Source organism: Tursiops truncatus, chromosome 2 (genome assembly GCF_011762595.2).
Source record: "Tursiops truncatus isolate mTurTru1 chromosome 2, mTurTru1.mat.Y, whole genome shotgun sequence".
NCBI classification, from domain to species: Eukaryota; Metazoa; Chordata; class Mammalia; order Artiodactyla; family Delphinidae; genus Tursiops; species Tursiops truncatus.
This window is the reverse complement of record NC_047035.1, coordinates 92,509,921-92,537,707: the sequence shown is the minus strand read 5'-3', so window position 1 is coordinate 92,537,707 and position 27,787 is coordinate 92,509,921. Positions and strand designations below refer to the sequence as shown.

The 27,787-nt window shown below is 38.5% G+C and overlaps 1 protein-coding gene across 2 annotated transcripts in view; it reads right to left on the bottom strand.

Moving 5' to 3' along the window:
* The window catches only part of SLC27A2 (solute carrier family 27 member 2), a 54,686-nt gene that overhangs the window by 21,281 nt on the left and 5,618 nt on the right, over positions 1-27,787 (bottom strand). Inside the window, exons 2-4 of one of the 2 annotated variants that reach the window (XM_019931593.3) lie at positions 15,962-16,171; positions 12,185-12,343; positions 9,767-9,891 (exon numbers count right to left, since the gene is read on the bottom strand). In XM_019931593.3, coding sequence (XP_019787152.2) covers positions 9,767-9,891; positions 12,185-12,343; positions 15,962-16,171 — 494 coding nt within the window. The remainder of the gene's footprint in view (positions 1-9,766; positions 9,892-12,184; positions 12,344-15,961; positions 16,172-27,787) is intronic. The other variant, XM_019931606.3, reaches the window with a different exon arrangement.

Here is a 27,787-nt window from a genome sequence, read left to right as displayed (position 1 = left end):
GATCAGGGTGTCCAGAGAGGGTGCGGGGCACCAGGTAATCAGAGGAAGCAGGAGAATTTTACTGAGGGCTTTGCTATGTACCAGGCAATTGCCCTGCATTATCTTAAGGTTCTAAGGAGCCCTACTGAAATGTGAGAGGTAATCAAGTATTTGCCTCATATTACAATTGAGGAAACGGAGCTTTGAGAAGTTTAAAATAATTTGCCCAAGATCACACAGGTAGAAACACAGTTGTCCCCAAATTCAAATCCAAATCTACGTGACTTTGGAGAGCACTCCTTTCCTTAGTCAAAAAAAAAGCGACACACACACACAGAGTTTAAGAACCAAATAGTACTGAAAGACTTACATGAAGAAATGTTATTCCACTTATCTGTCCTCATCCTTTGCCTTCAGCCTACCACCCAGAGGCAGACATGTTTAACCCCTGTAGCTGTTTCTTCTCACCTGCATATTTCTAAATTAAATGCTTTTACCACTATCTTTTGATTAATCACTTTAGACATTACTTAATGATTTCCTATTGTGCTGGATGGGGATTAAGCTCTCTCCCAATTTTTCGATATCACAATTTTTGGTTAAATCAATATTCAGTGCTCCCATTACTTTGCCCCTAATCCACCACTGATGAGCTAAGTATAATATACTATGAACAAATTCTTGAACAAATGTTTGTTTTTCCTGGAATTAATTTCCTCCCTGTCCCTTTGCTTCATTTTCTTAGTTTCTGTTTGTAGTTCTTTCCTTACCCTCCAAAAGCATCTAAATACAATGTTCCTCCTTCTATCAGATGATATAATTTCCTTTATTCCATTTTTCTTCCTTTTATCCTTTTGCTCCAATCTGGATGAGTTGTTTTCCAGGCCTGGGGATACCCTTTGCCTCTATTTCCTGGATCTTGTATCTTCCTTTTTCTTTTTTTACTCTCCTATTTGGGTGGAATACTTTCTATAGGAACTTCCTAAAGGAGGGTATACAGGAGGTAAGATTTTTTTGAGACTTTGAATGTCTGAAAATATTCTTATTTTATACTTGATTGATAATTTGGTTGGATATGAAATTCTGGATAGGTAATAGTGTTTACTTAGAATTTTGAAGGCGCTGCTCCCTGTAGCTACCAGCTTGAGTGTTTCTGTTGGCAAGTCAACTGTTATTCTTATAGAATCTTCTCTGTTTCTCTTTTTTTAAAATAGGCAATCATTTAAAAATAATTAATCAATTAAATAATTTTATTTTTGGCTGTGTTGGGTCTTTGTTGCTGCATGCGGGCTTTTTCTAGTTGTGGCAAGTGGGGGCTACTCTTTATTGCGGTGCGTGGGCTTCTTAGTGTGGTGGCTTCTCCTGTTGTGGAGCACGGGCTCTAGGCACATGGGCTTCAGTAGTTGTGGCCCGTGGACTCAGTAGTTGTGGCTCGTGGGCTCTAGAGCGCAGGCTCAGTAGTTGTGGTGCACGGTCTTGGTTGCTCCACAGCATGTGGGATCTTCCGGGACCTGGGATTGAACCCATGTCCCCTGCACTGGCAGGTGGATTCTTAACCACTGTGCCACCAGGGAAGTCCCTCTCTCTCTTTTTTTGATAGTCTTAAATATCATCATAGTATATTTTAAGAATTAAAAAAAAATTCCACTCATTTTATTAGGTACTCAATTAGCCCTTTCAATCTGTCTTTCAGTTTTGGGAAGTTTTTTTTTTTTTTTTTTTTCAGTTTTGGGAAGTTTTATTGTATTATTTCTTTAATAATTTCCTCTCCATTTTCACTATCCTTTTCCCTATTTCTTGTTAATCAGATATTGGATCTTTTGGATTGATCCTCTAATTTTTTAATTTTGTCTCTCCTCATGTCCGTCACTTTGTCTTTCCTCCAATTTTCTGTAAGATTTCTCAACTTTATCTTCCAAACTTTCTATGGATTAAGTAATTTTTAAATCGTATTTTTATCTTTCAGGAGGTCTTACTCTGTTTTGTTTTTTGATAGCATACTATTTTTGTTTAATGGGTATAAAATCTCTAATATTTCTAAGAATATTATTATTGATTTCTGGAAGTCTTCTCCTGCTCTTTGAATTGATGGTGCTTTTTCTTCTTTTTAGAAAATGATCTTTCCTGTTAGAGGCTTTCCTTTGGTATCTGTTCATATTTAGAAGTAAAGCAACAAAAAGATGTTTGAGCCATTTTGTGTGGTAGGTAGGGGCTGTTTCCAGGTTGGCTGCACTGTCTGGTAATGGGGCAGTGAGCCAATGTCGTTTCTTTTCTGAGAATGTTTAGTTCTTCCTAAGCATAACCCTCTTCTGCTCTCTTGCCTGCAAGCATAAACTGACTACTGGAGTTCTGGAAGCTGGGCAGGGGAAGGGAGCTGGGGTCTCCCTGGTCAGTAAGTAGACAGTTACTCAATCTCTGCTCTCAGTGCCTCACCGCTGCCCTCCTCTGCTCTTGGGATCCTTGAGTTCAAAGCTTCTCTAGCTCTTCTCCAGAGAATAAGCCTCCTGTCTCCTACAGAAGTGGGATATGGGAGCAGTAGGTATAGCTGTTTCATACACAGACTTTCAAAAATTCTCCTGTTTTCAAGCCTGGTACCTCATCCAAACTTCAGTTGTATTTGGTACCTCCAATTTCTCAGGCTTTAGGGAGTCAATCAGCTTCCTTCTTGTTGGTAATTGCCTCTCAAGTTTCACCCCTCTCAGCCCTGCTATGGCAATGACCTTCATCTTTCAGATCTCTGTACTATGTAGTTCCTGGTTGCAATGTCTGTTAGTTTCTAGGATGATAGAGCTTGTGTGGCTTTTTCTTGTCCTCCTCGTTTTGGGGAAGACTTCCAAGGGGTGAAAGGGCAGAAGCTGTTCACCACCTTAGAAAAATTCCTCAGTCCATGTCCTTAACAACTAATATGCTATACTTCTGCTTGACTCCCTGAGGAGAAAAGAAAGCACCCATTGACAGGAGTAAAAGGGTGAAATTCAACCTCTTCGTTTTACAGAAGAGGGCTTTCTGTGTCTAGTGTATCTTCCCACTGTACCCAAAGGGATTGTCTTTAAAAACCACCTCCCACATCACTCTCAGGCCGTTTCGTGGTGCATTATCACATTCACACTTGAGTCTCAGAACAGTAAAACTCTTGTTACCTGCCCCAGCCAATCAGTCTCGCCTCCTGCCATGCTGCTTGCAGTTCCCAATATGGCAGGTGCTTTATTCCACTGCTCTGCCATGCTGTTCCAGCTAATCATTAGCCCTTCTTTCCCTGCATGGCTGGAAAACTTTTCTGCACCCTTCAAAACTCACCTCTCTGGCAAACCTACCCTGATTCTGCTCTCTGTCCCTCTTTCCCCTGGTCTACCCCTGTCCTGGACAAACTGGCCACTGTCTACTCTGTGCTGCTACACACTCCTCCATTCTGTTTTCTTTTTTTTAAAGATTTTTTTGATGTGGACCATTTTTAAAGTCTTTATTGAATTTGTTAAAACATTGCTTCTGTTTTATGTTTTGGTTTTTTGGCCACGAGGCATGTGGGATCTTAGTTCCCCAACCAGGGATCAAACCCACATCCCCTGCATTGGAAGATGAAGTCTTAACCACTGGACCACCAGGGAAGTCCCCCTCCATTCTGTTTTCTATCTGAATGGAGGTGGTGCAGAGACAGACATTTTAGGCTGGGAAAGGACCACAGAGGTTACCTAATTTTGGAGGGAAGGCAGACAACATAAGGGAGGTGAGCTGAGTCTATTCAGCTGTTTCAGGGTTCTGGTCTATCTTATTTTCCCTTCCAAACCCAAATTTTAAGATTTTTGGTTCCAGTTCTGTGAGAGATGCCATTGGTAATTTGATGGAGATTACATAGAATCTGTAGATTGCCTTCGATAGTAAAGTCATTTTGACAATATTGATTCTTCCAATCCAAGAACATGGTATATCCTTCCATCTGTTTGTGTTGTCTTCGATTTCTTTCATCAGTGTCTTACTATAGTTTTCAGAGTACAGGTCTTTTGTCTCCTTAGGTAGGTTTATTCCTAGGTATTTTATTCTTTTTGATGTGATGGTAAATAGGATTGTTTCTTGAATTTCTCTTTCTGATCTTTTGTTGTTAGTGTATAGAAATGCAACAGATTTCTGTGCATTAATTTTGTAACCAGCAAATTTACCAAATTCATTGATGAACTCTAGTAGTTTTCTGGTAGCATCTTTGGGATTTTCTATGTATAGAATCATGTCATCTGCAAAGAGTGACAGTTTAACTTCTTTTCCAATTTGGATTCCTTTTATTTCTTTTTCTTCTCTGATTGCTGGAGCTAGGACTTCCAACATTATGTTGAATAAAAGTGGTGAGAGTGGACATCCTTGTTTTGTACCTGATCTTAGAGGCAATGCTTTCAGCTTTTCACCATTGAGTATGATGTTAGCTGTAGGTTTGTTGTATATGGCTTTTATTATGTTGAGGTAGGTTTCCTGTATGCCCACTTTCTGGAGAGTCTTTATCATAAAAGGGTGCTCAATTTTGTCAAGAGATTTTTCTGCATCTATTGAGATGATCATATGGTTTTTATTCTTCAATTTGTTGATGTGATGTATCACACTGATTCATTTCCTTGTATCCCTGGGATAAATTCCACTTGATCGTGATGTATGATCCTTTTAATATATTCTTGGATTTGGATTGCTAGTATTTTGTTGAGGATTTTTGTGCCTATGTTCATCAGTGACTTTGGCCCATAATTTTCTTTTTTTGTGGTATCTTTGTCTGGTTTTCATATCAGGGTGATGGTGGCCTCAGAATAAGTTTGGGAGTTTTCCTTCCTCTGCAATTTTTTGAAACAGTTTCAGATGCATAAGTGTTAGCTCTTCTCTAAATGTTTGATAGAACTTGCCTGTGAAGCCATCAGGTCCTGGACTTTTGTTTGTTGGGAGTTTTAAAATCAGTTTCAATTTCAGTACTTGTGATTGGTCTGTTTCATATTTTCTATTTCTTCCTGGTTCAGTCTTGGGAGATTGTACCTTTCTAAGAATTTGTCCATTTCTTCCAGGTTGTCCATTTTATTGGCATACAGTTGCTTGTAGTAGTCTCTTATGATCCTTTGTATTTCTGTGGTGTCAGTTGTAACTTCTCCTTTTTCATTTTCAATTTTATTGATTTGAATCCTCTCCCTTTTTTTCTTGATGAGTCTGGCTAAAAGTTTATCAATTTTGTTTATCTTTTCAAAGAACCAGCTTTTAGTTTCATTGATCTTTGCTATCATTTTCTTTCTTTATCTCTATTTCTGTTATTTCTGCTCTGATCTTTGATTTCTTTCCTTCTACTAACTTTAAGTTTTGTTTGTTCTTCTTTCTCTAGTTTCTTTAGCTGTAAAGTTAGGTTGTTTATTTGAGATGTTTCTTGTTTCCTGAGGTAAGATTGTATTGCTATAAACTTCCCTCTTAGAACCGCTTTTGCTGCATCCCATAGGTTTTGAATCGTTGTGCTTTCATTTTCATTTGTCTCTAGGTATTTTTTGATTTCTTCTTTGATTTCTTCAGTGATCCATTGATTGTTTAGTAGCATATTGTTTAGCCTCCAAACACAATTAAATGTTTGTGCTTTTTACAGTTTTTTTCCTTGTAGTTTATTTCTAATCTATAGCATTGTGGCTGGAAAACATGCTTGATATGATTTAAATTTTCTTAAATTTACCAAGGCTCACTTGGTGGCCCAGCACGTGGTCAGGTCCTGGAGAACGATCCGTGTGCACTTGAGAAGAATGTGTATTCTGCTGCTTTGGGATGGAACTCTATAAATTTCAATTAAGTCCATCTGGTCCAATGTGTCATTTAAGGCCTGTGTTTTGTTATTGATTTTCTTTCTGGGTGATCTGTCCATTGATGAAAGTGGGGTGTTAAAGTTCCCCACAACTACTGTGTTAATTTCTCCCTTTATGGCTGTTAGTATTTGCCTTATATATTGAGGTGATCCTATGTTGGGTCTATATATATTTAGACTTGTTATAACTTCTTCTTGGATTGATCTCTTGATCATTATGTAGTGACCTTCTCTGTCTCTTATAACAATCTTTTTTTAAAGTCTATTTTGTCTGATATGAGTATTGCTACTCCCTCTTTCTTGTGATTTCCATTTGCATGGAATACCTTCTTCCATCCCTTCACTTTCAGTCTGTATATGTCTCTAGGTCTGAAGTGGGTCTTTTGTAGACAGCAAATATACAGGTCTTGTTTTTGTATCCATTCAGCCAGTCTGTGTCTTTTGGTTGGAGCATTTCATCCATTTACATTTAAGGTAATTATTGATATGTATGTTCCTATTGCCATTTTCTTAATTGTTTTGGGTTTGTTTTTGTAGGTCTTTTTTCTTCCCTTCCTCTTTAGTTCTCTTCTCTTATGGTTTGATGACCATCTTTAGTGTTGTGTTTGTATCTATTGTAGTTTTTGGGTTTGCTGTTCCCATGAGGTTTTGATATAGCAGTCTATATATGTACAAGGTTGTTTTAAGTTGCTGGTCTCTTTCTCGCCTAGAGGAGTTCCTTTAGCATTTGTTGCAAAGCTCGTCTGGTGGTGCTGAATTCTTTAGCTTTGGTTTGTTTGTAAAGCTTTTGATTTCTCCATCAAGTGTGAATGAGAGCCTGGCTGGGTAGACTATTCTTGGTTGTAGGTTCTTCCCTTTCATCACTTTAAATATATCATGCCACTCCCTTCTGGTCTGCAGTGTTTCTGCTGAGAAATCAGCTGTTAACCTTATGGGAGTTCCCTTGTATGTTGTCATTTTTTCCTTGTTGCTTTTAATATTTTTTCTTTGTCTTTAATTTTTGTCAGTTTGATTACTATGTGTCTCGGCATGTTCCTCCTTGGGTTTATCCTGCCTGGGACTCTCTGTACCTCCTGGACTTGGGCGACTGTTCTGTATCCCATGTTAGGGAAGTTTTCAGCAGTTATCTCTTCAAATATTTTCTCAGGTCCTTTCTCTATCTCTTCTCCTTCTGGGACCCCTATAATGCAAATGTTGGTGCATTTAATGTCCCAGAGGTCTCTTAGACTGTCTTCATTTCTTTTCTTTTTTTTCTTTATTCTGTTCCACAGCAGTGATTTCCACCATTCTGTCTTCCAGGTCACTTATCTGTTCTTCTGCCTCAGTTATTCTTGCTATTGATTCCTTCTAGTGTATTTTTCATTTCAGTTATTGTATTGTTCATCTCTGTTTGGTTGTTCTTTAGTTCATCTAGGTCTTTGTTAAATGTTTCTTGCATCTTCTTGATCCTTGCCTCCATTCTTCTGAGATCCTGGATCATCTTCACTATCATTATTCTGAATTCTTTTTCTGGAAGGTTGCCTATCTCCACTTCACTTAGTTGTTTTTCTGGGGTTTTATCTTGTTCATTCATCTGGGACATAATCCTCTGCCTTTTCATTTTGTTTAACTTTCTGTGATTGTGGTTTCCATTCCGCAGACTGCAAGATTGTCTGTATCCACTTCTGAGAAGTCCTTTTAATACAATCTTTCTTTAAGCTCCCTTTAAATTTATAGAACCTGGGTCTCCTGTTGTGATTTTTTTTTAATTGTGGTAAAATACATACAACGTAAAATTTACTCTCAACTATTTTATCTGTACAGTTCAGTGGTATTAAATACATTCATAATGTTATGCAACCATCACAATCATCCATATCCATAACTCCTTTCATCTTGTAAAATGGAAACTCCATACCCATTAACCTCCCTATTCCCCCCTTCCCCGCAGCCCTAAGCAGCAACTATTCTACTTTCTGTCTCTATGATTTTGAATACTCTAAGTACCTCATATAAGTGGAATCATACACTGTTCGTCTCTTTGTGATTGGCTATTTCACTTAATGTAATGTCCTCAAGATTCACCCAGTGCTATGGAAAAGGTCCTCACCCAGCTTACAGCTAATTATGACCCTCATAAATCTGTTGAATGTACCCCCTGAATCAGAATAATATGTGCTAAGCACAGACATCTTGGGGGAACACATTACTTCCCTCAAGTCAGTTATACATCTTTCAGGGGCAAGAATTTAGAGGTTCATTCAGCAAAATCTGTTGACACATAGGATGTACCAGATACAGATCTCGGTGCTGGGGATCTGGCAATCAACAAAGCTCCTGGTGCATGGAGCTTTCATTTAACTGGAGGACAAAGATAACAGTCATATAAACATGCACTATGTCAGAAGTGACAGTGCCACGAAAAGCAGTAACCCACGAGATGCATGGTAAGGGGTAGGGTGGTATGTTTGAGAATTTGTAGGAGGGGTCTCTTTTATGAGGCGACATGTGGGCAGAGACTGAATGAAGTGAGGAGAGAAAGAACTAAGGCAAGAGCATCTTATAATTCTTTACGTTACACTGCTTCTGTTACTGGCATACCTCGCTTTATTGTACTTTGCAGATACTGCATTTTTTTTGTTTTTTACAAATTGAAGGTTTTTTGGCAAACTGGCATTATCAGATGATCGTTAACATTTTTAGTAATAAAGTATTTTAAAATTAAGTTATGTACACTGCATTTTAAAGATATAATGCTATTGCATACTTAACAAACTACGGTATAGTATAAACATAACTTTATGTGCACTGGGAAACCAAAAAATTCATGTGACTTGATTTATTGTGATATTTGCTTTACTGTGGTGGTCTGGAACTGAATCTGCAATATCTCTGAGGTAGGTTTTATATAAATTGAACATAACAGTTTCTTATAAATAGCAATTGATCAACTTAGTGATCCTTTGAGTTTGTTTTCTTATGATGAGTGAAAGGATTAAAGAAAGTAGAATCTTGTGAGTTTACTGCATTATATAGTCTAGTGGTTCTCATCTGGGGTTGATTTTGCCTGCCAGGGGACATCTGGCAATGTCTGAAGACATTTTGATTATCATGACCTGGGGGGATGCCAGGGTACCACTGGCATGTCCTGGGTAAAGGCCAAAGATGCTACTATACATCCTATAGTGCATGGGATAAGTCCATACAGCAAAAAATAAATTGGCCACAAATATTAGCAGTGCCACTGTTGAGAAACCTTCATCTGGTCCCCAGGCAGGCTGCCTTCTCTGATGAGAGCTGAGGGACTGGGCAGAAGGAACTCTTTCAAACAACCCCTTCAAGATATCTGGATATCTGCAAATAGGGCAGATCCAAAGCCCTTGGAGTTACTTACCTTTGGGGCATCTGTTCTAAGCTTGGTAACAGATTTTGTCAGATGGTTTCAAAGCCATATGGGGGTTTATTCATTAAGCAACATTAAGTAAAAGTTTCCTGCATGCCTGTGGTATAAGAGAGGGCAGGGAGATAAGATGTGGTCCCTGCCATCAAAGATTTTACAGCCTAGGGAGGATGGGAGGCGTGAAGACAAACACCTGCAATCTGACAAGGGCCACAAAGGAGGAGAAAACAAATGAGGTAGGGGAAGGGAGCAATGACTTTTGTTGGGGTGACCCAAATAAGTTTAACATATGAGGTATCATTTGAACTGGGCTTTGACCATGAGTAGGGTTTAAACAGGTAGAGAAAGAAGCAGAGGATATGCTAGGTAGAGGGTCAGATGTGAAAACAGGTACAAAGGTAGGGAATGATAATGTTATTACAGCAGCTGCCATCTGGTAAATCCCCTGTGGTAGGTGTGGTGCCAGGCTCTTTATCATGAAAAGTAACTGTTGTGTAAACTGAAAACCGATATACGAGAAGCAGCTGAAACCTAGCATGACCCAAAGTGACTTGAATTCCCATCTTATGCATTTCGAAAAGATAATGAAACATGGGGAGTGTTACCTGGGGAGAGTTGCATAAATACCGAAGCAGTTCACCGATATACTGAATGACAGTGACGTTATATTTTCTGCAGTCATCCCAAAACTGACTGGCTGAAAATTTGGACCGCAAAACAACAGTAGCACCTACAGAGAAGGCATAGAAAGTACTAATAAAGAAATGCTACCCAAAAAGTCCCTAATTATATTTGTCACTTTTGAAATTTAAAAAAATTTATATATGAATTATATTCACAAACAAGTATTAGTTACCAATTATATTCAATGCAAAAAAAATAAATAAGACACAGTTTTGTCCTATAGGAGCTTCCAATCTAATGGGGGAGAAGACACAAGTTTTTCTAAGAGTCAGTGTGCAATAAACACACCCTTAGTGAGGCCCTAAGGGTGCGTGTGTGTGTGTGTGTGTGTGTGTAGACTAATTCTACTTGGGGGCAAGTGCTGAGAAAGGCATAGGATTTGAATTAGGTCTTGAGAAGTGAATATCGAGAAAGATGAGAGAATTCCTGGCGGAGGAAAAAGCATGAACATAAAGACAGGACAGTCCAGAAGGTTGGGGGATGGCCAAGACTCTGCTGGCCTGTGACTAGAGTGGTGAAGCCTGGGTGGGTCAAGGGAGATGAACCTGGGGAAGCAGCTAGGGGTGCAATCCTGGAGAGTTTGTAAGTGCCAGGGGAGGAGCCTGACAGTTTTATAAGCGATGGAGAGCCAGGGTCTTCAGGAAGCAGGCGATATTCTTCTTTGATGGGTGATGTAGACAGAATAATGGTTCCCAAAGACATCCACATCCTAATCCCTAGAACCTGTGACTATGCTACCTTACATGACAAAAGGGACTATGTGGATGTAATTAAATTAAGGATCTTGAAATGGGAAGATTATTTTGGATTGTCTGGGAGAGCCCAATATAATCACAAGGGTGCTTATAAGGGGAAGTCAAGAAGATCAAGGGCAGAAGGAGAAAGGATGACAGAAACAAAAGATTGGAGTGAAATGCTTGAAGACGAAAGAAGGGGCTACAAGCCAAAGAATGCAGGCAGCCTCCAGACACTGGGAAAGGCAAGAAAATGGATTCTTCCCTAGAGCTTCCAGAAGAAATGCAGCCTTGTTGACATCTTGATTTTAGGACTTCTGACTTTCAAAACAGTAAGAGAATAAACCTGTGTTGTTTTAAACCATTAGGTTTGTGGTAATTTATTACAGTAGCAATAGGAAACTAATACAATGGGTAAAAACAATATCTATCATATCCAATCTAATGATAGGTATGAAATGTAGTAAAGTGAAATTAAAAAATGTCACAAATATTTTTCACGTTATTAGTTTATTTCTACTCCTAAATATACAAAAGTCCAATATTTTAGGAGAAATTTTTAAAAATACTATATTTTCTTTTTTAGCATATATCAATTGTGCTTAAGCAAATGTGTGAGTGATTGATTTGTCCCTACGAGAGCTTCAGAGTCACCCTGTTCTTGAAGGGCCCAACAATATGATCAGACCCAGGCATTCCTTGCTGATTTGGAGACTAGTACTGATGCTGGGCTAAGTGTTTTATAGCTGATCAATAAGTTGATGAGGGAAAGGAGCAGAGGCTTGGAGAATCATATGTGTATTTGTATATGCATATATGCTACTATATATAATAAATAATTATTTAAAATAAAATGTCACATGGCAGAAAAAATTAAGGTTTTTAGCTTAGTTAGAAACTTAGACGTGGTTTCCTGGAAGAGGTGGATATTGGACTGAGACTTTATATACACAAAGGGCAGAAATCCTACTGACAGGAGAAAGGATGGCAATTCTAATTTAAATGGTAAAGTTTCAGAAGTAGAGAGAAGAGATGGAAAGCTATATATTCTGACCAGAGCTGAGGACCTGCAGAAGTAGGGAAGAATAAAGTAGAATGGGACAACTGAATGAGAAGTTTAAATCAGATGCTAATGGAGATCAACATGCAGATTTCTGAAGACAGAAATGACATAGGAGAATTATTTATGGAATCAAAGGATCAAGTACCTTAACCTGGATAAAGACCTAAAATATTTTAAAGAAGTTTCCTCTTTGATATACTGAACAATTATAGCATTATATTACTAGACAAGCAGGCATGAGAAAATATAAATTCTTTTTATTTATTTATTTATTTTGCCACGTGGGATCTTAGTTCCCCAACCAGGGATTGAACCCGGGCCCTTGGCATTGAAAGCATGGAGTCCTAACCAGTGGACCACCAGGGAATTCCCTATAAATTCTTTTGGATGCTTGCTATTGTGAGCCAAACAAGCTAGTTATCAACATGGAATTAAACACCGTTCTGGGCACACAGGAAAGTAGCAAATTTTGTATTACTTTTCCTTATGAGCACATTGAATGTGTACTGGGCTCCAACACCTTGTTGAGAGAAAAAGCTTACCAGTCAGGATACATCCATGTAAGCCAACCAAAAGCGCAGCACTGTGGTACAAGGGTAGGGTGGTATAGACTACGTCATTCTCCGTTATCCCGCTGGTAGCAGCAAGGTTGGCTCCATACCAAGTGCGAAGATGATTGATCATTGCAGCTTTCGGGAGACCTTTGTAAACACAAGAGAAGCCATGAGTGAACCAAGAGTGGTCATTTATAGACATGTGGTCTGGGAGAGAGATGTGGCTTAGGAAGATTCATCAGCTGGTGATTAGAGGATTGCATTCAGTTACACCAGAAGTTGGCAATTTTTTTCTGTAAAGAACCAGATGGTAAATGTTTTAGGCTTTGCAGGGTCATAGTCTCTATTGCAACTACTCAACTCTGCTATTATAGCTGAAAGCAGCCACACACAAAAAGGAACAAACTTGGCTCTGTTGCCATAAAACTTTATTTACAAAACAGGTGGCGGGGCTGTTTGTGGCCCACAGGCCATAGTTTGCTGATCTCTGAGTTAGATGGTTATTACAGTAGTAAGTTGAGAAAAAAGGAAAGAATGTCTATTGAATTTCTGCTCTGGTCTACCACCTTGCAAGGTATAGTTGATCCTTGAACAACAGGGGTTTGAATGGCTTGGGGCCACTTATGTGACGATTTTTTCAATAGTAAATATATCCATGGTTGATTGAATCCATGAATGAAAAATTGCAGATACCTAGGAACCTATATGGAAGGCCTTCTATAAGGTATATGCATATCTTCAACTGTGTGGAAGGTCAGTACCCCTAACCTGCACATTGTTCAAGTGTCAACTGTATTTTCAAAATTTCATTTAATTCTCATAATTAATAAGTAGAATTATATTCTCTAATTTGCAGATGAGAAAGCTGAGATTCAGAAAGAGTAAATAGCCTATCCATCCTATCTCCTTCCTTCATAACCACTTTTATGAATTTCTTATGTACTGTTCTAGAGTTTCTTTATACAAATATAAGCTCATTTACTCATATGTTCTTGCCCTTTCCCCCATTTTAAAAAAAAGCACACTTTTCTGCACTTGTCCCTGCTCCACTTAATGTATTTTGGAGTTCTGTCCATATTTGTACGTAGAACTTTCTCCTATTTTTTCATTCATTTACTCTCACTCTCAGCTGCATCAAGTCCTTTGTGTGTGTGTTATAATTTATTCATATTATTTTGCGATTTCAAATGACGCTGCAGTGAATAACCTGGTCCACATGGCACTGTGCACTATGAATGACGCTCCATCTGTAGGATAAATTTGCTGGTGTGAGACTGCTAGGTCAAAAGATATGTCTTTGTAATTTTGATAGACACTGCCACATTGCCTGTTATAAGGCAATTTATAAGGCATTTACTCTCCCATCAGTAATACCTGAGTGCACCTGTTTCCTCATAGCCCTTCCAAGGTATTCTTTCAAATGTTGGGATTTTTGCCAATCTAAAAGGTGAAAAATGGTATCTCAGTGTAGTTTTATTACACTAAGTACATTTGCATTTTCTTAACTATAATTTATGTAAGTTTTTTGTAAGACTCAATTAAAAGAGTATGCTTATATTTTTTCCCATGGGAGTCAGTTCAGTTGGGAAGGGCATGAAGTCATTACCAAGGGGCTGGGGCTAGAGTTTAAGACCTGAGTGGGTAAACTGCCTTTGGGAAGGCAATTCTCTGTAGATTCAGATGCTTCAATATTTGATGGTACCTTAGCTGGATATTGCCTGAATAAAAGTAATTTGTTATAAGGCAAAGCAGTATGGCTGGCAAACTACCATCATCATAAACACAATTCACAATTCATGGTCTTTGTTGAAACAGAAGAAAGCATCAATAAATCAATTGTATTCACCTTGGGAAAAAGATTGTCCAGATAGTAAAAGCTCTGAATTATATTTAAAAAAAAGAACAAAAAGAAATGCACATCCTTTGCTGGTTTGAAGTACTTTCAGAAACTTTCCTAATTAAAATTTTTAATGAAGAAATAAGAATATCTGGTAACTATTATATAATTTTGTGCTACTGACTGCCTTTGAGGAACAAGGAAAACATTTTGTTCTCTGATTGCTTAAATGACTTCTTTTAATTAATGTTTGGAAGAGTAACTTAACAAATATTTTATTCAGAGAGAAGAAGAAGAGTAATATAAACATCAACCCAATTATATTCCAATTAAATCTAAATTCTGAATTATAGGATTAAATTAAAGACTGCTTATTCTCGTTTTCCCCTAAAATGGGTTTTATATTTGATGTCAAAACCTGCAATTGTGAAGAAGTGTCTTAATACTATATACTTACCTACATAGTATTAAGACTAGAACACCCCGTCACTAACTAAAAGGGCTTGTTTTATCTCAATTATTTCCCAAACCAAAGTTTTCAGTTTAGTTTTACCATTCTATTAAAAATGAAGGTAAAATTTCCATATATTAACATAGTGTCTGGATGTAGTGGAAGCATTTGGTTAACTGTGTCATCCTACCATTCTGTTGGCATGGCGATATATAACTTTTGCCAAAACAGTGACAGACATTATGCTCTGGGAATCAGCTTTAATAGGTCATCCCCAGCCACCCCTCCTCATGAGGCTCAAAGGAACCGTTATCTATTGGTTGGCCAAAAAGTTCGTTCAGGTTTTCTGTACGGTCTTAACAGAATTTTACAAGGAGAATGCATGTTTGTATTACCTGCTTAAGTTAAAATTTTAACCAAAAGAGATAAATGATTCACATAGTCAACTTCCCAATATTAATAATTAGCATGCTGGGGCTAGCTTCCTGCCCTCCTCTTAAATATATCACTCAGGCTTCATTTGATTACGTTTTGGTAACATTTCCCCTGGCCTAGAATAGGCAGACACCAAATAGCTGTTAAATGGATGAACTAGGAGGTGTTCTGGCAGAGTGGTCAGTTGCATGAGCTGTGGAGTCAGCCTACCAAGGTGAATCCTGACACTTCTACTTCTGATCTTGGAAAGTTCTTAACCTCTCTAAGCATCGGTTTCTGAATCTGTAAAATAGGAATAAGAGTAGTACCCACCTGCAACTGTGGGTAGGAGTGGTGGGAGAATTGTATGAACAAATGCCGTAAAGCTCCTAAAAGAGCACCTAGTACATCCTACCTTTAATATTGCCTGTTCCATGTAGCAGGGTTCCAGCAACACCGATAATTGGCAGTGTTTTCTCTTAGTGGCTTACAAAATAGTGGTGCAGCTTACACTGAAGGTGTAAAGCATCCTAGATTTGATGAAATACATTATTTTATGCCCTCAGCTAAGAGCCATCCTACACCCACAGCACCAACAGCTCCAAGTCAGTCTTGCTTGGAAAGATAGTGGTCAAAATATTTGTATAAATATAACCCCATTATTGTTCTGCAGTCTTCTTTGGTGGTCCATTTATAATTGGTTATACATTATATATGGACTCTGGATATAATATAATCAAAATGCAGCAATCATTAAAAAAATTCCAACAACCTATTCAGTGCCAAATCTTATCCATCATCAAAACTATTTTTGTAGTTCTTGGTTAACCTCTTTATCTGTTCTATACACCAAGTAGGGGGAGGTGTGCATAGCTTAGAGAAACCCAAATGGTTTCATATGCTATGAAACAAGATCAGTTCCCACAGGCAAAGAGCTAAATCCCCTGAAGTATTAGTTATCTGATTAGTTTTGCCGAAGAAAGAGAGCATTTGAAAATCTAACCTAACATTTAACACTTTCAGGATAGGTCCATTTCTTGGAGAATCCTCTCTTTATTTTTACCTGTGGTTCCAGAAGTATAAATGTATAAGGCAGGAGTGGAAAAGGTCACTTCCGACCTCCAGGACTCTGGGATGGATTCAGTTGACACTTCATCCACTTTGTCTAAGAAAGAGTCGACCCCATCGGTGTTAGAACTTCTGCTCACGTAATAGATGGCCACACCATCTTTTTTCAGGCTTGGCAGCACCTCTTCAACAGCTTCTTGTAGTTCTTAATTTAATGAGACAAAAAATCCAAACAAACTAAATTAGTTCATTCAAGTCTATTAGTGCAATAAATTTTGCAGTGATTTTGTTTTCCCTAAACTTTGCTAAAACGTGTAGATATAGTGATACTTAGAGTTATGCATTTTTAACATGGAATTTACCAAATTTGAAAATATCCCAAGATCCCAATATTTGAGGGGAGGTTGGATTTTAATGGTTTCATAAGCAGCAGATGGTTGGCTGAAGTCTGTATTTTACATGGCAAGTGCAAACAAATGGACATATGGGTAAAAACCAAGATTATGTAAGTGTATGACTTTTATGCATATCTGATATATATATATAGTTATTCCTAATATGTGCCCCACAGGACCAGTGATAAAAAAAAAAGAAAATTTTAAGGAAAAAGAGAAATGAAAGCAGGGGAGCCATGCTACTAACAAAGATGATAGAAGCTAACTTTATATAACACATTTTTTTACATATCAGCAACAAGTAGTTCTACTAGGAAGGTTCAGCTGATCTGGGACATAAGCTCCAAATCTCACAAGCACATTCTCTGGCCTAAGAAAACATGGATCGATTAGCATGTTTTTCAAACTATGGGTCATAATACAGCAGTGGATTGTTAAAATCATTTAAAGTGACCATTATTCTAAAAAATAAAATAGAATGAAATAGAAATTTTCAGAGCATATCACACACAGGAAGAGGTTTTTTTTTAAGTTTCGTTTCAGCTATGTGAGTGTGTGTGTGCTGAGTCACACAAAAGTGTAGTTTTTACAGTGGGTCAAGGTCAAAACATTTTTTTTTTTTTTTGCTGTACACGGGCCTCTCACTGTTGTGGCCTCTCCCGTTGCGGAGCACAGGCTCCGGACGTGCAAGCTCAGCGGCCATGGCTTACGGGCCCAGCCGCTCCGCGGCATGTGGGATCTTCCCGGACCGGGGCACGAACCCGTATCCCCTGCATCGGCAGGCGGACTCTCAACCACTGCGCCACCAGGGAAGCCCTAGGTCAAAAAATTTAAAAGGCATTCATGTAATATGCAAACCACATTTCAGGTTTGCTACTTGGATTTTTGTGTCGCTAAACCATAAGATGAGATGGTCTTTAAGCTTATTTGTCTTGAATGGTGATAACTGAAGTGAATAGGCCTATCCTTAATAGGAAGGTGACTCAATATCCCAGGGAATTACCTTAGGGAGGCTAAACCTGATTCATCTTATATGCTTTGTTTTTCACATGTTTATGTATGATGTCTCCATCAAGACGTGAGATATCATCTCGATAGATGCATTTAAAAAGTTTTAAAACTTTTTAACCAAAACAATCATACACCTGACAAATATAAATCAAATAGTACAAAAGAGTTTATAATGAAAATCAACAGGCCCTTATCTCACAAATAAACCTGCTGCCTAGAGGCAATGACTTTCAAGTTTTTATCGCTGTTTCTTCTAGCAATCACTTCTCCATCACCAAATTATGTGCTTTTCCTGCTCCCTCTTGACTTATCATTTTTGATCCCCATCCCCCTTGTCCACCCCCAACAGTTATTATCTTCACTTTATCGTCTGGGTTAATGGTATTTACATCTATTCTGAGACTATAATTTTGTCTTCCTAGCTTTGTCTGTGTGTTGGCTCTAGAAGCTCTAGAACCAATCATCAGGATTGACAAGATTATGACAATGTAATTATTTGTAAATATGACTGCAGAGCGAAGTAACACACAATAATCATCTTTCCCTTCTTGAACAGTTTTCTCCTGGAGTTTCTATTGGCCATCATTCCTTAATGTACTTCGCCTCAGTTCTTTTTTTTTAAAATAAATAAATAAATAAATTTATGTATTTGTTTATTATCTTTGGCTGCATTGGGTCTTTTTTGCTGCGCACGGGCTTTCTCTAGTTGCGGAGAGCAGGGGTTACTCTTCATTGCGGTACATGGGCTTCTCATTGCGGTGGCTTCTCTTGTGGTGGAGCTCGGGCACTAGGCACACGGGCTTCAGTAGTTGTGGCACGTGGACTCAGTACTTGTGGTTCGCGGGCTCTAGAGCACAGGCTCAGTAGTTGTGGCTCATGGGCTTAGTTGCTCCACGGCATGTGGGATCTTCCCGGACCAGTGCTCGAGCCTGTGTCCCCTTCATTGGCAGGCAGATTCTTTTTTTTTTTTTGAATTTTATTATTTTTTTTATACAGCACGTTCTTATTAGTCATCCAGTTTATACACATCAGTGTATACATGTCAATCCCAATCGCCCAGTTCATCACACCACCACCCCCCCATCCCCCTGTGGCTTTCCCCGCTTGGTGTCCCTACGTTTGTTCTCTACATCTGTGTCTCAATTTCTGCCCTGCAAACTGGTTCATCTGTACCATTTTTCTAGGTTCCACATATATGCATTAATATACGATATTTGTTTTTCTCTTTCTGACTTACTTCACTCTGTATGACAGTCTCTAGATCCATCCACGTCTCAACAAATGACCCAATTTCATTCCTTTCTATGGCTGAGTAATATTCCATTGTATATATGTACCACATCTTCTTTATCCATTCGTCTGTCAATGGGCATTTAGGTTGCTTCCATGACCTGGCTATTGTAAATAGTGCTGCAATGAACATTGGGGTGCATGGGTCTTTTTGAATTGTGGTTTTCTCTGGGTGTATGCCCAGTAGTGGGATTGCTGGATCATATGGTAATTCTATTTTTAGTTTTTTAAGGAACCTCCATACTGTTCTCCATAGTGGTTGTATCAGTTTACATTCCCACCAACAGTGCAAGGGGGTTCCCTTTTCTCCACACCCTCTCCAGCATTTGTTGTTTGTAGATTTTCTGAAGAAGCCCATTCTAACTGGTGTGAGGTGATACCTCATTGTAGTTTTGATTTGCATTTCTCTAATAATTAGTGATGTTGAGCAGCTTTTCAGGTGCTTCTTGGACATCTGTATGTCTTCTTTGGAGAAATGTCTATTTACATCTCTGCCCATTTTTGGATTGGGTTGTTTTTGTAATATTGAGCTGCATGAGCTGTTTATATATTTTGGAGATTAATCCTTTGTCCGTTGATTCATTTGCAAATATTTTCTCCCATTCTGAGAGTTGTCTTTTCGTCTTGTTTATGGTTTCCTTTGCTATGCAAAAGCTTTTAAGTTTTATTAGGTCCCATTTGTTTATTTTTGTTTTTTATTTCCATTACTTTAGGAGGTGGATCAAAAAAGATTTTGCTGTGATTATGTCAAAGAGTGTTCTTCCTATGTTTTCCTCTAAGAGTTTTATAGTGTTCAGTCTTACATTTAGGTCTCTAATCCATTTTGAGTTTATTGTTGTGTATGGTGTTAAGGAGTGTTCTAATTTCATTCTTTTACATGTAGCTGTCCAGTTTTCCCAGCACCACTTATTGAAGAGACTGTCTTTATTCCATTTTATATCCTTGCCTCCTTTGTCATAGATTAGTTGACCATAGGTGCTTGGGTTTACCTCTGGGCTTTCTATCTTGTTCCATTGATCTATGTTTCTGTATTTGTGCCAGTACCATATTGTCTTGATTACTGTAGCTTTGTAGTATAGTCTGAAGTCAGGGAGTCTGATTCCTCCAGCTCTGTTTATTTTACCTCAAGACTGCTTTGGATATTTGGGGTGTTTTGTGTCTCCATACAAATTTTAAGATTTTTTTGTTCTAGTTCCGTAAAAAGTGCCATTGATGATTTGATAGGGATTGCATTGAATCTGTAGATTGCTTTGGGTAGTATAGTCATTTTCACAATATTGATTCTTCCAATCCAAGAGCATGGTATATCTCTCCATCTGTTGGTATCATCTTTAATTTCTTTCATCAGTGTTTTATAGTTTTCTGCATACAAGTCTTTTATTTTCCTAGGTAGGTTTATTCCTAGATATTTTATTCTTCTTGTTGCAATGGTAAATGGGAGTGTTTTCTTAATTTCTCTTTCAGAATTTTCATCATTAGTGTATAGGAATGCAAGAGATTTCTGTGCATTAATTTTGTATCCTGCAATTTTACCAAATTCATTGATTAGCTCTAGTAGTTTTCTGGTGGCATCTTTAGGATTCTCTATGTATAGTATCATGTCATCTGCTAACAATGACAGTTTTACTTCTTCTTTTCCAATTTGTATTCCTTTTATTTCTTTTTCTTCTCTGATTGCCATGGCTAGGGCTTCCAAAACTATGTTGAATAATAGTGGTGAGAGTGGACATCCTTGTCTTGTTCCTGATCTGAGAGGAAATGCTTTCAGTTTTTCACCATTGAGAATGATGTTTGCTGTGGGTTTGTCGTAGATGGCCTTTATTATGTTGAGGTAGGTTCCCTCTATGCCCACTTGCTGGAGAGTTTTTATCATAAATGAGTGTTGAATTTGGTCAAAAGCTTTTTCTGCATGTATTGAGATGATCATATGGTTTTTATTCTTCAATTTGTTAATATGGTGTATCACATTGACCGATTTGTGTATACTGAAGAATCCGTGCATTTCTGGGATAAAACCCACTTGATCATGGTGTATGATCCTTTTAATGTGTTGTTGGATTCTGTTTGCTAGTATTTTGTTGAGGATTTTTGCATCTATATTAATCAGTGATACTGGTCTGTAATTTTCTTTTCTTTTTAGTATCTTTGTCTGGTTTTGGTATCAGGGTGATGGTGGCCTCATAGAATGAGTTTGGGAGTGTTCCTTCCTCTGCAACTTTTTGGAAGAGTTTGAGAAGGATGGGGTTAGCTCTTCTCTAAATGTTTGATAGAATTTTCCTGTGAACCCATCTGGTCCTGGACTTTTGTTTGTATGAAGATTTTTAATCACAGTTTCAATTTCATTACTTGTGATTTGTCTGTTCATATTTTCTATTTCTTCCTGGTTCAGTCTTGGAAGGTTATACCTTTGTAAGAATTTGTCCATTTCTTCCAGGTCGTCCATTTTATTGGCTTAGAGTTGCTTGTAGTAGTCTCTTAGGATGCTTTGTATTTCTGTGGTGTCTGTTGTAACTTCTCCTTTTTCATTTCTAATTTTATTGATTTGAGTCCTCTCCCTCTTTTTCTTGATGAGTCTGGCTAATGGTTTATCAATTTTGTTTATCTTCTCATAGAACCAGCTTTTAGTTTTATTGATCTTTGCTATTGTTTTCTTTGTTTCTATTTCATTTATTTCTGCTCTGATCTTTATGATCTCTTTCCTTCTGCTAACTTTGGGTTTTGTTTGTTCTTCTCTCTCTAGCTCCTTTAGGTGTAAGGTTATATTGTTTATTTGAGATTTTTTCTTGTTTCTTGAGGTAGGCTTGTATAGCTATAAACTTCCCTCTTTGAACTGCTTTTGCTGCATCCCATAGGTTTTGGATTGTTGTGTTTTCATTGTCATTTTTCGCTAGGTATTTTTTGATTTCCTCTTTTATTTCTTCCGTGATCTCTTGGTTATTTTAGTAACGTAGTGTTTAGCCTCCATGTATTTGTGTTTTTTACGTTTTTTCCCCTGAAATTCTTTTCTAATCTCATAGCATTGTGGCCAGAAACGGTGCTTGATATGATTTCAATTTTCTTAAATTTACTGAGGCTTAATTTGTGACCCAAGATGTGATCTATCTTGGAGAATGTTCCATGCGCACTTGAGAAGGAAGTGTAATCTGCTGTTTTTGGATGGAATGTCCTATAAATATCAATTAAATCTATCTGACCTATTGTGTCATTTAAAGCTTCTATTTCCTTATTTATTTTCATTTTGAATGATCTGTCCATTGGTGTAAGTGAGGTTTAAAGTCCTCCACTATTATTCTGTTACTGTCCATTTCCTCTTTTACAGCTGTTAGCAGTTGCCTTATGTATTGAGGTGCTCCCATGTTGGGTGCATATATGTTTATAATTGTTATATCTACTTCTTGGATTGATCCCTTGACCATAACGTAGTGTCCTTCCTTGTCTCTTGTAACATTCTTTATTTTCAAGTCTATTTTTTCTGATATGAGTATTGCTGCTCCAGGTTTCTTTTGATTTCCTTTTGCATGGAATGTCTTTTTCCATCCCCTCACTTTCAGTCTGTATGTGTCCCTAGATCTGAAGTGAGTCTCTTGTAGACAGCATATAGATTGGTCTTGTTTTTGTATCCATTCAGCAAGCCTGTGTCTTTTGGTTGGAGCATTTAATACATTCATATTTAAGGTAATTATTGATAAGTATGTTCCTATGCCCATTTTCTTAATTGTTTTGGGTTTGTTTTTGTAGGTCCTTTTCTTCTCTTGTGTTTCTCACTTACAGAAGTTCCTTTAGCATTTTCTGTAGAGCTGGATTGGTGGTGCTGAATTCTCTTCGCTCTTGCTTGTCTGTAACGCTTTTGATTTCTCCATCGAATCTGAATGAGATCCTTGCTGGGTAGAGTAATCTTGGTTGTAGGTTCTTCCCTTTCATCACTTTAAGTATATCATGTCACTCCCTTGTGGCTTGTGGAGTTTCTGTTGAGACATCAGCTGTTAACCTTATGGGAGTTCCCTTGTGTGTTATTTGCCAATTTTTCCTTGCTGCTTTCAATAATTTTTCTTTGTCTTTAATTTTTGCCAGTTTGATTACTATGTGTCTCAGTGTGTTTCTCCTTGGGTTTGTCCTGTACGGGGCTCACTGCGCTTCCTGCACTTTGGTGGCTATTTCCTTTCCCATGTTAGGGAAGTTTTCAACTATAATCTCTGCAAATATTTTCTCTGGTCCTTTCTCCTTCTGGGACCCCTATAATGCGAATGTTGTTGCGTTTAATGTTGTCCCAGAGGTCTCTTAGGCACCCTCATTTCTTTTCATTCTTTTTTCTTTATTCTGTTCCACAGCAGTGAATTCCACCATTCTGTCTTCTAGGTCACTTATCCGTTCTTCTGCCTCAGTTATTCTGCTATTGATTCCTTGTAGTGTAGTTTTCATTTCAGTTATTGTATTGTTCATCTCTGTTTGTTTGTTCTTTAATTCTTCTAGGTCTATGTTAAACATTTCTTGCATCTTCTCAATCTTTGCCTCCATTTTTTTCCCGAGGTCCTAGATCATCTTCACTATCATTATTCTGAATTCTTTTTCTGGAAGGTTGCCTGTCTCCACTTTATTTAGTTGTTTTTCTGGGGTTTTATCTTGTTCCTTCATCTGGTACATAGCCCTCTGCATTTTCATCTTGTCTGTCTTTCTGTGAGTGTGGTTTTTGTTCCACAGGCTGCAGGATTGTCCACCTACCTTCTTTTAGAGTTCAAAAGTTCTGGAAGCTGGTAGTCCAAGATCAGGGTACCACAAGGGACAGGTTCTGGTGAGAGCTCTCTTCCTGGTATACAGATAACCATCTTCTTGCTGTGTCCTTACATGGTGGAGAGAGTGGCAGGCAGATTCTTAACCACTGTGCCACCAGAGAAGTCCCTATGTCAATTTATTTTCAACCTCCATCAGATCAGCTTCTCCCTTTTGTTGCTCTTCTCTCCTAACTCTTCTCTCCTCTTGTATTTTGACTCCTCTGTAGTTCTTCAGTATTTTGAGAAGATCATCAAAAATATTACTGTTGTAAAAACAGTAACTGGAGTGCTAATGTCCCTTCAATGCCTTGGTTCAGACCCTCATTATTTCCTAGCTAGATCATTGCAGTTGCCTCCTGACCGATCTCCTTGCCTCTAACCTCTCCCTGCTTCCAATATCAGTGACAGCACTCCCCAACTTCCTGTTCCTGCCCTGTTTAAAATCCTTCAATGGTTTCCTTTGTGACAGAAGCCCCTCTCTATGCAGTGTGTGAGATCCTGAGGTCCTTCACAGTCTATGGCCCCCTCCCCGACTTTTCTGATGTCATCTCCTTCTATCTACCTCTTGTCCCCTTTCCTCTAACCACACTGATCTATGGGAAGTGAGTGTACCCATAATTCTCACATCTTACTGTCTTTGTCCAGGTGATTTCATCTGCCCGGAATGCCCTCCAGTTCCCGGTCACTGTGAAAACTCCTGCTCATCCTTCAAGACTCAGCCTCTTTGTACTTAGCTCTATAGCCCTCCCACAGGAGCTTGCATATACTTCTATCACATGTGTTTAGTACGCAGTGTGACACGCTTCAGTTCTTTTTCTCCTCTATTTGACAGTGAAAATTTTGAGGTTAAGGGATTATAATATAATCATCTTGGCAACCCCTCCACCACTAGATAAGTTCCCAATAAATGTTTACAGTTGAAAGAATCTGCACAAAGTATTGTATTAGTCAATGTGGAAGAGACAGAGGAATAAGCTAAAGCTGTTGATTTTAAAGGATTTAGATATTGCAATACTGTGAGTTGATAAACCTCTCATAAATTAAAATGCAAAATTAAATCATTTTTGTGATAGGGGTGTGCCTTGCATACAAGTAAGGGACTACAAAAACAAATTAAAAATAAAAAAAACTTCTGTTGCTACTTAAAGAATTAAGAAATCTTTCTCCCTCTCTCCCTTCACCTGAGACTGAGGCTACTGAGTTAAATCATTCATAAGTTACCCGGATTATTTCTCACTCCTTCCCTCTCTCTTTCCCAACATTTATTCAACATCTATTTAAAGACTGTTCTCTATGTGCATGGTTCTAAGCACTGGATACAGCAGTGAGTAAACCAGATACTGTCCCTGTTTTCATAGAGCCCAGATCTAGTGGGGGAAGAAACAGACAAAGAAATAATCCATTAAAATAAGGTGTCATAGTTGTCACAGGAGGGGAGGGAGGTGGTGTTTTGGAAGCATAGGGGAGGGGCACAAAGACAACCCATAGGAAGTGTTATCTAAACTGAGATCTGAAGCGTGAGCAGGAGTTGGCAAGATGAAGATCCACTGAGAGCAACTGAGCCTGTTTGTAGCTGAGGGGACAGCTTATGCAAAGACCCAGATGCAAACAGCATGGTGCCAAAGTAGCTAAAAGAGAATAAAGCTGACTGGAGTGTAGAATGGGAGGGAAAGAAGGTTGGGAGAAGAAACTGGGATGTAGATTGGGACCAGGTTCCTGGCTTAGGTCAGGTAAATGGGTTGGAGGGGGCAAGACCAGAGGTAGGGAGACCATTTGGTAGAGCAAGCTTGTTTGCATTAAGGTAGCAGCAGAGGGTAGAGAGAAGTAGATGCATTTTAAAGATGTTTGGGAGGTAGAATAGACTAGATTTGGTAACACTCTTGATGAGAGAAAAATTATAGGTCAAAAGGGACTTTAATTTTTTCTGTAATTTTTTAAAAGAAAATTTACTCAGGCATTAGTGATATATCAAAAATTAATAATAGTAATAGTAAAAGTAAAAGGAGATGTAATTAAGCAGGTATCATGCTTGATCACAGTTCAAGCAATTTGGCAAATTGTATCCTCTACTTCCCTCATGTTCCTACCTGGCCTTCTGCAGGCTTTTGGTTTGTGAGCCCTGACCTTTCTTAGAGGTCAGCTTATGTGAAGGAAAGGCCATTGCCCCTGCCCAACACAATTTCCCTACATGGCTTCTGGGCTGTCGGTGCAGAATTTGCATTTGGACATTGACTTGAGGTTCCAGTGGCTCGCCAGCCATGTCAGGGCATATCTCATATGTCCTATGGTAGCAGCCTTTCTTCCCTTAAATTAAAGATGCTAATATTTATATAAACATATCTATACACACACATATAAACTGAAATTTGAAGGGAAATTCTGGATGGGATGTGAATGCAACTCATTAACTCTGTATTTGATATTTAGTGTCTTTTCTAAACATGGTTGGGCCCCATGTTTTCTGCTTCACACATGTATTTTTTTTGTAATTCTTACTGTAAAGTCTGCTTACTTAAGATAAAAGTGGCAATCAATAGGGACATGTAAGATCAAATAAGTCTACTTGTCGCAGGTTGAGCTCCCTGGGACTCTGAGATTTGTGTGTAGGAGTGCTCTCGGGAATGACACCTGTGGGGTTGCACGGGAAGTAGATTGGATAGAGGGAGATCTTGCACTGTGATGCAGTCACACAGTGGCCTCCCTCAATTGATCCTACACAGACTCTGGGCCCAGAATGGCCCTTCAGGTTGTCCCAAATGAAGTGAAGTGGATTCTACCTCCGTGCCTACCCACTAACCAGTCACTGGATGCAGATTAGGGGTGGTAGTGCTTGACCTTGGGCAAAGCATCTTTCTTCAACCAAGGGCAAGCCCTGGAAAGGCTCTTAGCTGACAGCTGTCAGCTACCAATGCTTTCAGCAGCTGAGGAATGAGTACCTCAGTCCTGGAGTGGGGATTTGGGCAGCATATCACAGCATCCACCACAACTTGCATTCTTAGTGATAAAAGATTTACAAATTTCATTTGTGGAGAAAGATTTGTATAGTAGCTTTACATACATCACCTCGCATAATTTTCACAATGACCCTGTGTTATAGGTGATGGTGACCCTGTGTTATAGGTGATGGTAACCCTGTTTTTACAAACGAGGATAGAAGCTCAGTGAGTCTATGTATGGAAGGTTATATACAAAATGAAAAGAATTATACCAGGCTTCTGGGGTCCCACCTCCTTGTACTAGACATTCAAGTTCAAGTTTTGGTAAAGTGCCTTGATTTTTCGTAAGACACTGTCTACTTGACGTGCTCAGTGCTGGTTAAAGCATGTGGATCTGCCTTTACATAGTAATATGGACAATCCTTCATTCATTTTTTGATGAAGAGCATAACCTTAAGCTTTATGAAAAGTAGAATTCAAGGAAAGTTGCCTAAAGGTGCAGAGTGGATCTGTCACTTCTTCATTAGTCTAGGTTGAAATTATGGATGGCAATAGAACCTCAGAGAAAGCAGTACACCTTTGGATGTTGGAAAATCGACTGATTATGGAATCACTGCTCCCCCTTAAAATTCATTTTGTTAAAAAGAAAAGAAAAGAAATCAGGGTAGCATAGGAATTTTCCTCCCTCACCCATAACCTTTTTTTTTAAGAAGGGGAAGAAGAGAAATTTCTGAGTACACAGGCCCATTCCTAGAAAGCAGGGGGAGAGGGCAGGTGGTGAGCTGAATCAGTCTTCATCATCAAAGTGGCAAGATGCTACTGGCTAAACCTGCTGCTTTTTGATAGGAAAAGCATTCAGTCTAGCAGCTTGTTCTGCTATTAGATTGCCTCACTGAATGGGTAACTGACCAAGTTAGTTAAATAAAACACCCCAGGAATGTTTACTAATAAAGTAAGATCTGAAAAGAAGGCAATGAAAGGAAATGGGTTTTGATCAGAATTTCAGGATGATGTGAAATGGTTGGTGGATGAACAAATCAGAATTGAAGACTTATCTTTTCTTCACTCAGAAAGGCAACTGAAACAAACTGGTTCTAACACAGCCCTTAGAGACTGAAAATAGTTTTAAAAATACCATTTGTAACTGTGATTTTGCATTTCTATCCCTGGCCGTTTGGAATGATAGTAATTAATAACCTAGTGTCTAGTCTTTACCTCAACAAGATGTGTTAGAACACCCTTGAAATAGAGGCATGCACACGCTCCTCTTCCCCACAACACAAAGCACCCTGAGGTCAGAAAGATGTTTAATCAAGGTTAAGTCCCACTAGGAGTAAGCAGATTTTTAACAGGGAGGTACATACTCATCTCCTACTTATATAATTATATAATTTCTTAATATTATTTTTCATTTCTCTCA